At 44.8% G+C, this 16,522-nt stretch overlaps 2 protein-coding genes across 4 annotated transcripts in view; one reads left to right on the top strand and one right to left on the bottom strand.

Annotated features, from left to right (window-relative positions):
* LOC126520730 (protein brambleberry-like) overlaps positions 1 to 3,923 on the top strand; it is a 29,691-nt gene extending 25,768 nt beyond the window's left edge. Inside the window, exon 12 of the mRNA XM_055064797.2 lies at positions 1,593 to 3,923. Within this exon, the coding sequence (XP_054920772.2) occupies positions 1,593 to 1,719 (127 nt within the window). The 3' untranslated portion in view covers positions 1,720 to 3,923. The remainder of the gene's footprint in view (positions 1 to 1,592) is intronic.
* Positions 3,924 to 5,502: 1,579 nt separating this feature from the next.
* Positions 5,503 to 16,522, bottom strand: part of LOC126520732 (uncharacterized) — a 44,748-nt gene continuing 33,728 nt past the window's right edge. For 2 of the 3 annotated variants that reach the window (XM_055064801.2, XM_050169514.3), the window contains exons 6-10: positions 14,928 to 15,123; positions 11,071 to 11,189; positions 8,845 to 9,077; positions 7,626 to 7,747; positions 5,503 to 6,044 (exon numbers count right to left, since the gene is read on the bottom strand). In XM_055064801.2, coding sequence (XP_054920776.2) covers positions 5,938 to 6,044; positions 7,626 to 7,747; positions 8,845 to 9,077; positions 11,071 to 11,189; positions 14,928 to 15,123 — 777 coding nt within the window. In that variant the 3' untranslated portion in view covers positions 5,503 to 5,937. Of the gene's footprint in view, positions 7,240 to 7,625; positions 7,748 to 8,844; positions 9,078 to 11,070; positions 11,190 to 14,927; positions 15,124 to 16,522 lie in introns of all 3 variants that reach the window. The other variant, XM_055064807.2, reaches the window with a different exon arrangement.

Genomic DNA, 16,522 nt, shown 5'->3' with positions numbered 1-16,522 from the left:
TCTTCGATGCATGTCTGAATTAGGCCTACAGTGCCTGCACAGAAATGGTTGATTTAAATCTGACTTCGGCTAGCCACCTAGTGCTTAATTGCAATTATGATGCAGATGTGCTACACGACATATATTCTTTTTTTCACAGTGGGGTTGGGGCAGTTTCTCAGATTTATTGCCATGTTCATATAATTGAAAGGATAGGATGAAATTGGGGGGGTCTCTTGGACAAATCGGGTGAGTTGGCAGGTACGTCCATCAATTCAGTACAAAACATGCACTTTTCACTCATTTGTCATTCTAAAAAGGTTGACATGCCATTTGGTAGTGCTTGCACTATGTCGTTGTTAGTACACAAGTCTGAGTCAAGCTGGTTGAATAGAGGCGTGGTAAAGGTTGGCAAACTAACACACAACCTGGTATGTTAGTTGTTCTTCGGCAAATGTATTTGCCCAAAGTTGTTCTGTGGATCACGTCAGCACATTTGCACAATAATGTATTTCATGTATTTCTGTTCAGCTATTTCCCTAGCTGCTTGTGTATATTGTTTTACTTGGCCTGGAGCACTTGTGCATGTTATGGCTAATCAGTGAAGTCACTAAATAAGCAGATTGCAATGTTTTGTTAAATGTCCTTCACTATGACATCCACATTTCGATGGACGCAAATGCACAAATGCTTGTGTGCTTATTTATACGCACACTAAAGATCCCCAGGGGGTCAGAATTTTTTGTTGAAATGCTTTCACAACTATACCATAGACACCATAGATACTGTATCAACATAACTTGCACAAGCAATAGAGATGTAATTAAGATGTAATTAAGATGTAGTTATTTGACAACTAAACTGCAATTGATCAAGGGTTGAATGGTAAACCTAAAGTGACATATTTTAGGACACTTTCTTGCTGCATGCACTTTTTTAAATATTGTAATGCGTAAAAGGATATCGTGTTGTACAATTCAGCCCTCAGCCACTACTGGCAAGCAGTCGACAGTATTTGTGTGCAGGCAGACCGATAGGATTCAGTCAGCTTTCTTATTTTTTTTTTACTACTGTTTGCCAAACTGCACTGCTGGTTTCGTTAGGTAATACTTTGCATCAAACAGCCATAAGTCTTGATGCTGCCGGAACCTTTGTACTTTGACTTACAATAGCACGGGACTTGTTTGCATTCATTCAGTGCTTCTACAGCTAGGAAAGCTTGCACATTCATTTTCTTTGGCTTGCCATGTTTTAACAAACGCACCAAGCTATGCTATCAGCCAGCGGCACAAATACTGTGTGCATCCGCTGCTCACACTGCATTTTGGCCTCGCCCAAGGCCATCAATCGATGCATATAAGAAGCCGACTGACACCATACGGTTTCAGCGGCATGAACTGCTCGCAGCAAAGTATCTCCACGGTACATTGTTGTTCAACCAACCCCCTGCCTCGAACACCCTATAACTGTTCACTTCAAGCAAGATGGTGGTCTCCGCCATGAGGGAATGGTGCTGTAGTAAATGAGTTCATTCGAAGGAATGGCTGAAGTATTGTTTTCTTTTATAACTTGACTTGCCTACGCATAGCTAACAATGTCTTATTCCCTTCCAGCTTTGCTTCGAATACATCAGTGTTATCCAATGGGTCTCGTCGCCGTTGTAGCGGTTTCAACAAATCCGGTGTGCCCTGTAAAGGGACTTGCCTCAAGGGACAAGATTACTGTCATCACCACTGCTAGTCATCTGTATGGCCTATATTTACCATACGAGCATTCGTCGTGTTATTCAGCTTTGCTGTACATGTCACTTCTTTTCCTGTCGCTGACTGGCATTGGCCCTAAAACCATTGATAGGATGGTAGCACTCTATGGTTTTCCATTTACAATATTGCTTGGTCACAGTTTATGCTATTTCTCTTAAAATGACCATTGTTCTTTTATCACTGCGCATGTACGAAAATGCCGTCGGGTGGATATTTAAACAAGTGTATTGTATCCATGCATCTGTGTAACTGTGCATGGATGCATCTGTGCATCCATGCACAGATGCATTCAATACACTTGTTTGCCGACATGCAAACAAGTGTATTGTATCCATGTATCCAAGCCGTCCATGCAGGCGCATTTTTCTATTGCTATTGCAAGTGAATTTTTACTGTATCATGAATGGGCATTGTTTTGGGTCCCTTCAGATAATTATTTTGCCCAATTTTATGTCCTTCACACAAAGCACTGTTGTGCTGCTGCTTTTAGAATGAACTACAGCTAAACCTCAATACAATAAACTTGAATATAACGAAATTCTCGCTATAACAAAATATTCAACTTTTCATGACCTCTTGTCCGTAGAACCCTATGCATGTAAAACGTCAATATAACGAAGTGTGCTTATATGCCATTTCAATATAACGAAATTTCACTGCCGCCTCAAAGGAATGCCGAGGCAATAAATGGAAACTTCCGCGGACGAAGATGGTCAAATTATTGAATTACAAGTGGCTGTTTGCAAACACACCACTGAAACCGCGCGACAAGAGCAACCGCCGAAGTGGAGCCGCATAATGTTCCATATGAGGTCCAAGTGCGATAAGATCCTATCGCGGTCGCGCACTATGTGCTTTAGGTGCGAGTGAAAGGGTGCGAGGGTTAGAGAAGATGGGGGGGAGGGGGATCGTGAGTGCCACGTTCCTGCGCGAGCAATGGGAAAAGCTGTAGGGGAGCGAAATCGCGGTAACACGATCAGGCGGGCGCGAAAGGGCGGGGGGCAAGTCTTGGCTGTGGCTGCGCATGGCTGCAAGCGCAGTTGAGTGCATACGCAGCCGCTAGTGTTGTCTAGTACATTCTAGCAGCTGCGCGCCCTGCTTTAGAGGGAATCTGTCGCGTATGCAAAGAGTGGGCGTGTAGAGATGGCGTGCGACCATGTAAGCTGTCTTATCGCACGTTTACTATTGGTTATCGCGTGATCTCCAGTTTCGGTGACCTGCTGGATCGAGATGCATACGTGGCATTAGCTCGCCGCTGCTGGCACTTTTCCCGATAGCGTCGTCTCGTTGCGGGCGACGCTATCAGCTGCGGGGGTGGAGTGCGTGTGAAAGCGTGGCTGGCTTCACTTAATGCGTGCAGCCAAGAATGTATTATCGACGTATGTGGCATGAAACCTGATCATTCGTCGCCGACTCCCAAGTTTGTCAAAATGAATTTTCTCACTCAAATTCGGTTTTTTCGATTTCCCGATAATTTGGAAAATTCTGCGGCCCCTTTCTGTGTAGCAAAAATCGATCAGCGACTGCACTTATTTGCATAATAAAAGGTCGAAATTCAACAGAACGAAATTTTGATATAATGAAGCAAATTGCCAATTTTACCGACTTTGTTGTATTGAAGTTTAACTGTCTTTGTATTTGGCCACAGCTTTTTGCAAACGAAGGCATATTGTTATTTCTTATGCATTTTTTTTTCACATTCCATGTAAATGCTTTGAGTGATTCTGGTCTCATTTGGGTACTGTTGTTCTACATGACACAAGCAAAAGCTAGGGACAGACATACACAAGTATCGTGTTAGCAAGCATATGATGTGCGATCGTTTCATGAATTCACCAGTTTGAGGATGAAAATGGCATTATTTAGAATTACCCGTGGAATACAATGGAAGAGTTAAGTTTTTTTTTAAAGCACCTGTTCGCATATTGCATTCTGTGCTAGAAAATTACAAGTTTATGCTTATGATTGGATTACACATGCTTTAGTTTGTGCTGCAACCATGACATTTTCTGGCCTGTAGGAGGTCCCCCTCGCATCATATTCATGCTTAGAGTGCAGTGATGTCAAGAACCTATGCCTTTTGTGTTTTTTCAAAGGGTCACTTTAGCACTTGCTGGTCATGTAGTATTTGTAATTTTGTTGAGCCTTTATTTTTAGTTCATAAATTGTTATTGCCATTTACCAGCACTGCTCTTCCAGTGCAACTGACTGTTCTTTCTTTACCCACGGTGGTTGCTTAGTGGCTGTGGTGTTGGGCTGCTGAGCACGAGGTCGTGGGATCAAATCCCAGCCACGGCGGCCGCATTTCGATGGGGGCGAAATGCTAAAACACCTATGGTACTTAGATTTAGGTGCATGTTCAAGGACCCCAAGTGGTCCAAATTTCCATAGTCCCCCACTACGACGTACCTCATAATGAGATCGTTGTTTTGGCATGCAAAACACCATAATTTAACTTTTCTTTATCTGTTCTTTCTTCAGAAGTTCAGTTTATAGAATGGAATAAATGACTGTATATATATTAATCTACTCAAGTGTGGTACATTAGCCTGCGTGGCATTCAAGCATGCTGGGGAAAGGGGGTCGTCATTTACAAGTCAAATTAGTAGCAACACTCAAAACGTGCATGCAAATGCAAGCAGGGCCTGCAACAAAGTGGTACATAGACAAGCTTGTTACAGACCTTGTTATAGAGACGTGTCATTTGACACAAATATCTTCATTATATATGATATTTGTTATGTAAATATTGTGCTATCAAGAGAAAGCTCTTTATGTATTGAAGTGCAGAGAATTCTGCCTGTGGATACATAGTACCTACTTGCTACTGTGCATGGGGAAGGGGATCAGGGACAGAAAGGCCCTAGGGGGATGACTGCAGGAAAAAATGAATCATGATAAGCACAGGTGAGACAAAGGTGATGTTTTTCTTCAAGGATAATATAAAAAATTTTAAAGCTTGCCTGATGTGCATTACAAATGGTGGTAATACATTTTGTTGGAATGTGCAGGCTGCAGATACCAGTGATCTTATTTCGGTAGAATGGGCTTCGGTTCCCAAAAAGCACTATATTTACGAAGAATACTAGGCCTTATTGCCTTCTCAGCAGACTAGTTTCTAACACACCACAGTTTTCACAATATGGGTTGGTGGTCAGTCCTAGGCAGTAGAGGTAGTTATTGGCGAGGGCAGGGTTCAGATGAAATCAATGATATATGTATCGTCACCTTGTGACCGGGAAGCTGATGTGGAAATTTTGATATTAGGACAGGGTCTATTGAGTGGAGAAGGGAGGTTGAAATTTAGATGACACATGCGATTCCTTTCCCTGTAGGCATGTTTCTTTGCCATTGCCAATGCATCGAACTTAAGATATATACAAGTGCCTACAATACTATCGAGTTTCAGCGCTGCATTTGTGCAGGTCAAGTGTAGTCTTGTGGAATCCAACCTGGTGACCTTGTGGTCCCCAGATCATAGTGGGGCTAGCCAGGGCTATTCATTCGAATAGTTGTAATATGTGCAGTAAAATTTACTTGGTTTAGGTACCAGGCACATATGACTGATTACAATCAATTAGTAGCAATGTTACGTCTGAGCAGATTGAGCAGCAGGGGTAGTGTCCTGTAGGAGTCAATTCTAATGGCATTCAAAATAATCTCTCCAGGGCTCCGATTGAGAAGTGATTCTACAAAGCACCATTGTGTGCTTGTTCAGTGTACACTATTGTTGCTGTTTCTACAAGTAAACAAACATGGAAAAGTTGCAAGTTTATCTTTTATTTTCATGTCATCCACTTGCACGTAATGGTATTTATTTAACAAAGAAGTGCTGTACATGTTAATGAATGAATACAGCAGATGACATACACATATGAGCAAAACAGGAAGTTAAAATAATATGTGAAGCTTTTGTAAAACTATTTGGCACATATGTTCTTGACAATATTGCCCAGTGACCAAGCAAGTTTATTTACCACATTTAAAAATCGTTGCATGGCCTCTTTACAAGATTGTCTTTTCATGCAACAGTCATACATAAAGACTGAGTTCACTGTACTATTTGGAGGATGAAGAAAAGTACAAACATGCACAACAAACAAATGAGTTTTTTGATGTAGATGTGTGGAAATGTATGTCTTTGTACAGGAGTGACGTTTGTGTTCCTGAATGAGCAGAGCTGAAGCACATAGCTTTAGAAAAGTCCTAGTGCAACGGCATGCTCCCGAGACCTCTGTCGCAGACTTGCTAGAGCCGTGGCTGGCATGTCAAATTCCTTGCACATCTGATTGGCACTTGCTCCTGCAGAAGAGAGGGGACAAACAAAACAAAACCTCTTTTTATTATAAAAAGAACTATTAAAATATCAACTAAGATTACAGCGCAAGGCTGCATCGTAAACTGCTCACAAAGCATTCAAAGGGCCTCTAAACACTAATATTAAATTTGTTTATATTGCTGAAGTATTCTTTCAAAACCCTGTTTTCGCTCATTTGGTGTAAAAAGATTGATCACCCGAGCTCAAGTATGTTGGTGTGACATCAAATTTTAAAATGTCTTGTCATCTGACTGTTTTGACGTATAAAAATTTCTTAAAACTAGTTTGTTTGAACGTTTAGTTCCTTTAGAACACGATGTGGTCCTTTGCTGATAAAAAGCCCCTCGCCAAATTTGGGCATTGCAAACAGACAAGCATGTCACTCTGATCATGTGGCGGCAAATGCATGTCTGCAAAGAATAAAGTGGCTGCGTGGAATGAAAACGGCTGAAATTTCAAACAGAAACCCACCCACTCTTAATTATGTGGCTGAAAACGGGGCTTCCTCGAGATTAAGGTCACATTCACAAATGCCTCTACATAGAACACACTGCCTGCAATGTCGCAGATTCCGGCACATGACCTCATTCAATAATTCAATGAATATTGCCATGCAAAAAAGAAGAGGTGCGGTGCATGATGTAAATTTGATGTGGTTGCTCAGATCTGGTATGGGAGAAGGCAGGGGAGAAATGTCGCTTGTAGATGCGACTCGAGGCAGGAGGAGTGTATCTGCCTTAGTAATTAACCAATGTGAAAAATTTTAGTAAAATGCTCCCTACACGATGCTTTACAACTTGTAGTGTATAACCAAAATTTGCAGTGGCATCTAATGAGGGGGGCCCTTTAACAATACACCAGTAAAAATCCATGACATCGCAGGGAGCTGGTGTGAGCTTCACTGCAGTGCCCACTAGTCTTTTGTTATGTCGTTTCTGGGTAATCAAGCCTCAATTTGCAGTAAAAGTGTCAGTTTATGCTTCTGTGATAGCAAATTTGGTAAAGCTGATTCACTTTTGCTTTAAAGGATTGCAACTATAGGAGCAGCGCCACGTTACGTCATCACCGTCAGTCAAGAGGGAAAAATCAGATAGCTTCCCTCTCTCTTTTGCTGTTCCCTCAGCAGGTGTCACTCCCGTCTGGCAACTCGCGGCTTTTCGTCACCCTTCACGAGATAACCTGCGAATTCATTTTGATTGCCTTATCAGCTATTGCACAGAGGCGTCATTGTTAGCCAATGTATGCATGGGGCAGGGACGCGCACACATTATTGCCATGAAACGGTAACAAACAAAAATGTGTCGAGTTAATCTTGGGGGTGACGGTTGCAGCCTGTACGAGCGTAAAAGGGGAAGAAGGCAGCGCAATTTTTATCTTCGCAGTTCCGAAATCGGCCGCTATGCTGCTTGGAAGGCTCGCCGGTCGCAGCTCGAGCGATCACCTTCAAATTGATCGCGACTGTACATGCTTTGCGCAATAGTTTGTTTCCGCATTCAGTTTGTAAGGAAGTCAAGGCCTATGCAATAATGTTTTCAATGCTAAGATCTTTTATTTTACCGACTTACCAGCAGCAAACTGACTTCCGTATGGAAATGTTGCCTTCACATCCATTCCCATTGCGCTGTGAGAGCTGTTCAGGTTGTTGAATGTGCTCGAAATAAACCCTTCTGTGTTTCCAATCATCCCACTGCAAGGAAAATCAATACACATATTAATTTCTTTTTTCATAACTGTTTGCTGACAAACATTGAACTGCTAGCTAGCTACTTACTGCATGTGAAATTGAGCTCAGAAATGACTTAAACGCCAATCCATTTCGTCACTGACTTTGGGAACACTTATCTCAAAACTGGTGTCATTCTCGGAATTTGTTCCAAGTGGATATCACTTTCAAGGTCACCAGCTACAATTCGTGAATTGCAATCTGTGCTGTGGAGTAATTCGCTCAAATAATTAGTGAAGCTTAATTAGGCGAATTTATTTTGATTTCTAATGAAAAATAATTTCCACCTGTGGGAATAATCCAGCTCAAGATTCTGCTGCATGCCATGTGCTATTCGATCACATTTGTTTAACGATTAAAAAAAATGTATACATGTTTCTGTTGACCCTTCATTCCCTTCAATATAAGCGATGCAGCATGATTGAAATGAGGACACCTAGAAAAACACGCACCACAAGAGAAACGCTGGCCCTCACCACTGCGAGACATTTCCAGTGCTTCAGAAGAAAAAAAAAATACCATAGAAAAACGACAGGCCAGGAAGGGCAGTAGGCATCTTTTGTTCTTTTACGTGCCTTTCATTTTCCCTTGAAGCACTGGAAATGTCTTGGATGTGTAAGCTCAAACTACCTCGGCTGTCTGCATTTAGTACGAATAACCCTCACCAAGATGTCATTACTATAAATTTATGCTAGCGGCTAAGTAGCTCATGTCCGTCATTGAAGTATTTCTGTGCCCTCTGGTTAAACTTGGCGACACAAGATGGCGCTACCAATAGTGCTACTCACGCTTACATCGTCGTTTCATGGTTTCTTTTTTTATTTGTGAGACCCTCAAGGGAAGTAATAGTACATTGCAGAGGGGAAGGGCAAGACTACAGTGCAAGAGTAAAAATATATGTATATAGAAAAGCCAACTCTCTTATCCGCGGGCTGGCCGCAACCTTTAGGACCTGGAAAATTTTGCGACAGACATTACGTGTCGCCGAGAATTAAAAAGAGAAAGAAAGAAAAGCCCCATACTACGCCGTCGTTGGGTTCGTATATTGCCGTGGTACATACCCGAAGTTGTCCGACGCGGCCGCAGCTCCGAACGCCCCGTGGTGTCCGAAGACGCTGGTGGCGGCCGGCGCGTCGGCCCTGGCCGACAGCGCTGCTGTCGAGCTGACGAGACTGGGCGACCAGGCGGCCATGTCGTTGGCCGCACTCAGAGCCGGTATGTGGAAATCCGGCACGCTCAGCGAGGACGGGCCTCCCGCGGTTCCGCTTCCGTTGCCGGCGAGCAAGCCATACACCTGCGGACAAAGCGATCGAAGGGGCTTAGCAATTAATAGCTACTGGTTGTCAAAGAAAAAAAATCTGTCGACTGTGCCGTGTATGTACCAGGCTGGCACGTGGCTGTCGGTCAGCAGCATGGAGAGGGAGGGTGAAGACGGCAGAGAAGGTGTAAAGAGAGCTATAAAAATAGCGAACGCAAGTGACTTAGACCGTGTATCATGAAAAGCCAACAAACAGACACCAAGGAAAACACAGGGGAAGTTACCTGTACTTACTAATTGAATTCAAGAAATGATAATGGCAATGAAAGTGGATGAAAAAACAACTTGCCGCAGGTGGGGAACGATCCCACATCTTCGCATTACGCGTGCCATGCTCTACCATTTGTAAACCCTTTGGGCGCCCTGTTTCACATGCTGCAATTAGAGCGAAAGATCGAAACAGTCGCAGATTGTGCGAGATGGGCGCGGACGCGAGTTAAATCTACATTTTCCTTTCGTCGATCGCCGAGCGCCATTAAAGATGTCAAATGTTCCGCCGGGCTGCAGAGTAGCCAACTTCACGGACGCGACGCCGTTTCGTTACCTTAATGCCATCACGCGTAATATATGAATGACGTGACATGAATGGCATAAACTTGATGTGAGATAAATGACATGAAATGTAATAACATCACATGACACGCGTGACCCTGCGCGCATGACATCTGGTCATAACATGAAGTAATGACATGTCAAAACATGCATGCATGACATGGATTACATATATTATGCAACAAATTAAGTACATGCGCGCTTGGAAACATATGCAGGACGTTAATGGCACGTCATGAATTATATGTATGACGTGTAGCGTGACTTAAAATAAATAACATCTAATGACATGTTCGACCACGAGCACATACAGTAGCTACCCAATCTAACAAATCATGACACATTATAATGAAGTGACATAAATAACATGATAAAAGGCATGTAATGCCATTCATGTCGTCGTTCATGCTTGTCATGTCATACTATACATGCTATGCCGTACATCTGTGCATCGCAACATTTCATGCGTCATTCTTGTCACGTCATATATTCTGCATGTCATACATAACCCGATATGATACACTTAAATGACCACGATGGCAGGAACACTAGATCATGACATTAATGTAATGAATATCATGTCGTGCCATGCAGTGGTCATGTCATGCATATCAAGACCAAATCCAGTTAAAGGCCATTTAGTCAAAGAGACGACCACTCCGGTATTACGACGACGTAAGAGGACAGACAGACTCAACGTGCCTAAAGTAGGCAAAAAATGCTTCGCATTAATCTAGCATAGCGGCAGAAGCGTACAGACGCTGTTCAAAGTTCGGCTCTTGCGCCCGTGGTGAGTGGATTTATCGCATAGCGCAGCAACAAAATGGCGGAAGTATGTGCAACTCTTCTCCCTTCGGGAGCATATACACAGCCACTGATTCGGCGAAAACGTCAGCACCACCACATTCGAACACCGGAGAGCTAGCTTTTCTCGCCAGGCTCGCTTCCGAATCGTGTGCGTCATCAACGCCATCGCACTCGCACACCTCCGCAGTGTTACGGACTCGCCGAACCACAGGGACGGTGACCCGTCTCCTTACCTCGTAACTGCATGGCACAGTAAAAACACACCCGGCTCAAGCGACATCCGTATACATCAGAGATATTTCGCTTCTGCTTCCGGTGCGGGCGGAATGCGAAAGCGCTTGTGTACTGTGATTCTGTTGCGCGATAAAGAACGCTAGGCGATCGAAATTAATCCGGAGACCGCCTCACTAATGAATAACCATAGTCTATGCGTAGTTTTACGACGTTAAGTACTGAAATTTAAGGTGAAACATGGCAATACACTCGATTCCCGGCAAGTCGAATGGACAATAGCTTCACTCGATTGCTGGTTCTGAAGACCTATGTATGACTATAAGCTACATATGGAACAGACCAAGTGGAGCAACGATCTCGCGTACTAGTATCTTACCTGTTGAGGCAAAGGGTCTCCGTTGATGCAGGACTCGGTCGCGTATGAGCCGTACCCTGGCTGCAACACAGTGTTCGACGATGCCAGAGACTGATGCGAGCGGTGCCATGCTGCGGTGTCTGCGATCAGTTAAAATAAATATGCCAGTTTATAACGCTGACGTCCCCAGTTTTCAATATAACTGGCATATCATTCTCTAAAATAAATAAATAAACAAGCAAACAGACAAGTAAAACAAACAAACAAATAAATAAAGTCAACATTTCCTTATTTCTTTCGTTTAAACGTAAGAAAATGCAACTATCCTAAGCCTTTGAAGCAACAAGGTTAAAATATAGGGGACGCCGGAATTTAAAGTTGTGTGGCACCACTGCCTAATTATCTATATCGCAAAAATTTATATAACACCCTCAAACCAAGAAGGCAGAAAAGAGAGGCTGTTGCTAACTGCTTTTATGAAAGCGGTTCAACATTTTCCAGCTCCTCTCGCGGATATGTTTGCCATCCTTTTTTCTGTGTCATGCGTTGGAATGATTTTTTTTTTTTTTAAAGGAAACATGCTAGGTGGGCCGTATGGCTGATACTGTGGCGACGAAGAGGTCAGTGCACTAGAGAGGGCGAGAAAATGGAAAATGAAAGATTTTGTGAATGAAAAAACAAAAAGGTCACAGTTTCGCCCCAAAGTCGAAGCATTGATAGTGATAGCAATGTATTAAACAACTACACGATGTAAGGTTCTTAGTTTTATCGGCTGTTTAAATTGCAGTAAGCGTTCGCTTACTAAATAAATTAACAAGCACAATGTAAGATGCGCACGAGCAAACATGGAACAGATCTCGCTCGATGAATGCGAACATTCGCCGTCACAATGCTGGCGTGATGAGAAACGCTGGCCTCGGGGAGCGATCGCTTCGCGCTGCCTCTCGCTTCAACGCATGTCTGACACTTTCGCGATTCGGAACTACACTGCTTCTAAAAACAGCGATTCGCGTTCTCTCACTATTGGATAAAGGCAAGGTTCTACTTTCCTTATCACGGAGAGACATGCTAGTCTTCAGTCGAGCGTATGCCTGTAAATGTAGCTTTGCTGCACAGAGCGTGTTAGTGCTGAAAAGCCAAATAATTCGGTGCAGATTTCGATTTTAGTGGCGAACGGCACACTATATGCAATGCCTGAAAATTTCAATGCGTACCATGTAGAAATGTAAGGTCGTCTGTTTTTGTTTGTAAAATCGAATGTACAACAAGACTGCGCAAACTCGTTTGATTTTTCGCTTCCGACGCTATAGGAAAGAGTATGAGACGCCCACTGGGACTCTTAATGGGCCCACTCTTAATGGCCCGAATTGAAGACGCACGGCATCTTTCTGACCAATAAAATAACCTCCGATACGAAGGTTTCTTTCTTCTCGTTGTGCCTTTAACACGCGCAAAAATGCGCTGTGCAGAAGCTACAATGAGCCCTGAATCAGCCATGTGATCCCTGCGTCGGTGAAAAGTCGATACCTTTGATCACGAACACCAAACACTAAGGATCAAAGCAAAATATCTCAATAATATGTTTAACTCGTAGTGCGAAAGCTTATCAGCGCCATTTTACTCTAAGATTTCAGCCCATGATGGGCAAATCGATCTTTTAAGATACCAGTTCAGAAGTGCATCACAGAAAAGTTAATATACGTTTACTAACGTGCTTTAACTTTTCTGCGATGTCCAGCTAACACGAAGAGGGAGACAACCGTAGCATTAAGGCTTAGCAGGATTTATTTTCCAACTTCCAATCACCGGTTGTCACCACCAACAAATTTAAGTACAACGCAGGACGAATGCCTCTGCAGACACCTTTCATAACTCCTCACACGTGTCCGTAGATCGCCCGGGCCCGCGAATACCCTAATCTGCTTACTCCATCTACTTTACACCCGCCGCACTCGAGCATGATTCTCTTTCCACGTCATTTATTCCGTTGCTCTATTAGAGGGCCGAGTTACCGATAGTACGCTTTTCATATGTGACTTACCTAACACCACTTATTTCTCTTAATATCAACCATAATATCAACTAAGCTCTTTCAGCCTTGCAACTGATAGTGCCGTCTCTCTGCTTGTTAAAGGGTCGCTAAAGAGAAACTTTAGATCAGTTTACACAAATAAAGTTCGCGGGGGTACGCTCTGTGCGAGGCTAAGGGAGCGTAAATGAAGCTTAAATGTTGACATTTTGAATGCCAGAATCCAGCTCCATAGACAGGATACGGTCCTCGGAATCCCTGGCATGGCGAAGCACAAGGCCGCTAAAATGCGACATCAAAATTATGGCCGGACTTCGGCAGCCCGACTCGCCATAACTCCAGAAAGACCTGGTACGAACATTCCTATCAAAGTGGCTGATCTGACCTAGTTTGCGAACATAAGTTCCTTGGAGTACTAAAATATATCCCTTATTTGAACTAGCAATGTTGACAGCCCCTGTCCACGTTGAAGCTCGAGACAAACCTCTACAGTTGAAAGTTGCTATACTAAGAGAAATTGTGCCGGAATAGAAAAGAAACTGGAAGGGAAAAAGACCGTTGTAAGCGCTACTATCGAGCAATACCAGCCAGAAAGAAAACAAGCGACGATTGCCTATGATGAAATTTCTGAATCTGAAAACCCCTCGGTCGTGGAACAGTACAAATTATCTGACATTTTGGAGCAGTCGCATCTAAAAGCCTTACAATAATTGGCAAGGAGACGTCTCCTCACCTTTCGAACGATTGTCAGTGTAAGATTCTGATGCCACGTTAGACACCGCCACAGCAATGCGCTTGAGATCAGAGAGACCAGCCTCTAAGATATAGGAGCTACCGTCCGAGCCCGAGGACGCCCGCCGAGCGGCCACATCCCTGGTAGCCGATTCAAACCGCTTGCCACGCTGTATACTTGCCCGGCCATTGCAGCGGGCGCCGCAATTGCCGCGAGGACAACAGCGATAGCCGCAGCATCCTCCTCGCCACTTTCACCCTCGCGTGCCACCGCGTCAGGCAAGGGAGAGGACGCGTTGGAATGCGTGGAATCTCCATCGCCTCTGGCTTCATGGAGGACACCTCGCTGTCCAGGTACTCTACAGCTACAGTGTATACTCTACTATAGGGGTCTGCTGCTGCCCACTGTCGATCCTAGCCGGCCCTATATGGGATGCCACCTTCCCCCTCTAATCTTTACCTCATTCTTCCAACCCTCTTTCCTCCCACAGACACTGAGGCGCAGGTACCTGCTTCTCTGGGCGCACGGGTACCGACGAATGGGTGTGGACAGTGCATGCCAAGACCGCATGATCTCCGCCACATCGCATGCACACTGCTTCGCAGGCCACGTGTCCGAACTGCTCACAGCGCACGCACTTCGGCGTGTCAAATGCGGCCGCGTGGTGACCTTCCAAGTTGCGTCTGCGACACACACGCACAACTCCTTCATACTCGCAATGCAGTATACCATCTCGCCTACGCGAAGAAGGTTAGGCACAGTCCGCGTCATCACCATGCGGATGCACCGGTTGCCTGAACCAATGTCAGGAAGCCCTGGCATGTGCTCGTCCGAGATCCCCCAGACCTTACCAAAGGCCTGCAGCTCGTTGACATGAGCCTCGTCCGGAAGGTCCAGAGGGTAAATACCTTGACAAACTTCGAACGAACACTACGATATTCGACGCCAACTTCCACATCACGAACCTTGAAAGCGTGATCAGCTAAGAAACGATCAAACGCGGCCTTATTCTTGAACGTAATCTCGAAGCGACCCGCTCCGAAATCCTATAGTATAAGCTAGACATCTGCAACTGTTGATGTCAAATAAAACTTTATTTTATTTGACTTTGCTCACCGTGGTGCTGGAGCCCCGCGGAGGCCATGCCGGAGTCCAGGTGCGGGTGATGGTGCGTCGTCGCTGCTGCGCTGACAACTGGAGCAGCGGCTGCCGCCTGGGCGTAGCCCTGTAGCAGCTGGCTGCTGAACGCGGCGCCTGCGGGTTGGCTTCCCAGCTGTTTGCGCCAGCGGGCGCGTCGGTTGCTGAACCATACCTGCAGTGCGCGCAGCGTCGAGTGAACTGTTAGATAAGAATGCAATAAGCTCTCGTTATAACGAAGTCATCGGGACAATAAATTGTTTTCGTTATAAGCGGTGTTTCGTTAAAGGCGGATTGTCTGGTAGAGAGTCGTGGCAATGCGAGAGCTCTTATAAAACGTACCCTAAAACGGAGCTCGATACGTGGCTATACATGACAGTTGCGAAATTCTGCTGAGGCCCGTAAACAGTGCCCTGTTTTGTCGGTTATCATCATGTGATGCAATTAGTGGGAAGAAGCTGCAGCGGCATGGTGGAGTGGCTTTTCGCAGCGTTTTATTTTTTGCTTCAGCAGGTTGGCGCGAAGAAATGCAAATGTATGCGGTACCGAGTGGTCCCGTGCTGATAAACCGCTTCGTACTTCATATTAACGGTATTTGATGCTACCTCACTTCAAATAATCTGCAATAAAATGCATGTACTGAGGTCGGGACTACGCGAGACTTCGAATAAAGAGCTATTTCGAATAAATCAGTTACGAATTATTCTTGTTTTACTGTTTTTACACACAAAACAGCAGGTTTTCTCCAACTGGCAAAATGGGAGAACCATACTTTGAAATCGGTGACGTCACCGTGACGTATACCGGTGCTGAAGTTTCGGTGCTAAATTTACATCCAACAAAGACACCCGCCGCCGTAGCACAGTGCCCATGGCGTTGCGCTGCCAAGCTCGAGGTCGTGGTGTCGATCCCGGCCGCGGCGGCCGCATTCCGATGGGGGCGAAATGCCAAAAATCCTCGGGTACTCATGGTTCAGGTGCACGTTCAAAAGCCACAAGTGGTCGAAATTAATCAGGAGACCTTCACTATACGGCGTGCTTCATAATCAGATCGTGGTTACGTCACATACCGTTACGACTGGCGTTTAGTACTGTTGTTCCCGGCGGTCTTCTCGACAAAGAGTGCTTCACCGGCAAACCTGCAGCTATGGATCCTGTTGTACCTGTCGAGCCTTCTTGAAAAAGGATGCACACCAGTGAGCGTGCAGCTATGAAAGGCCATTCACGTTGCATCGTCTTTTCAGCGCCAAAGAGCTGGTTCGAAGAAATCTGCGTCACGTCAAGATGACTGACAAGCGATTATGTGTCGCGTGTTCGTCTGGTCAAAGATCTGGAGCTGATGACCGAGACGAGTCGTGGGACCCTAAACCGTGAAGTGGTCATCGACCTTGTGCAACATGCCAATTGCTGCGAAGAGCGTAGGCTGACTACTTAGAGTTCGTTAGAACAGCGTCGACCCAGGCTAGCCATGAAATTGTATCTGCATTGCATCGAGGGGGGCTTGGGCGCCAGCGGCGAAGCAAGATCCACCATGGGTGAGATATTGCAGTCTGTGAGACAGTTTCGATTGGCCGA

This window comes from Dermacentor andersoni, chromosome 3 (assembly GCF_023375885.2).
Source record: "Dermacentor andersoni chromosome 3, qqDerAnde1_hic_scaffold, whole genome shotgun sequence".
Taxonomy (NCBI): domain Eukaryota; kingdom Metazoa; phylum Arthropoda; class Arachnida; order Ixodida; family Ixodidae; genus Dermacentor; species Dermacentor andersoni.
Note: the sequence above shows the minus strand (reverse complement) of the source record. Positions and strands in the feature narration are given on the sequence as shown.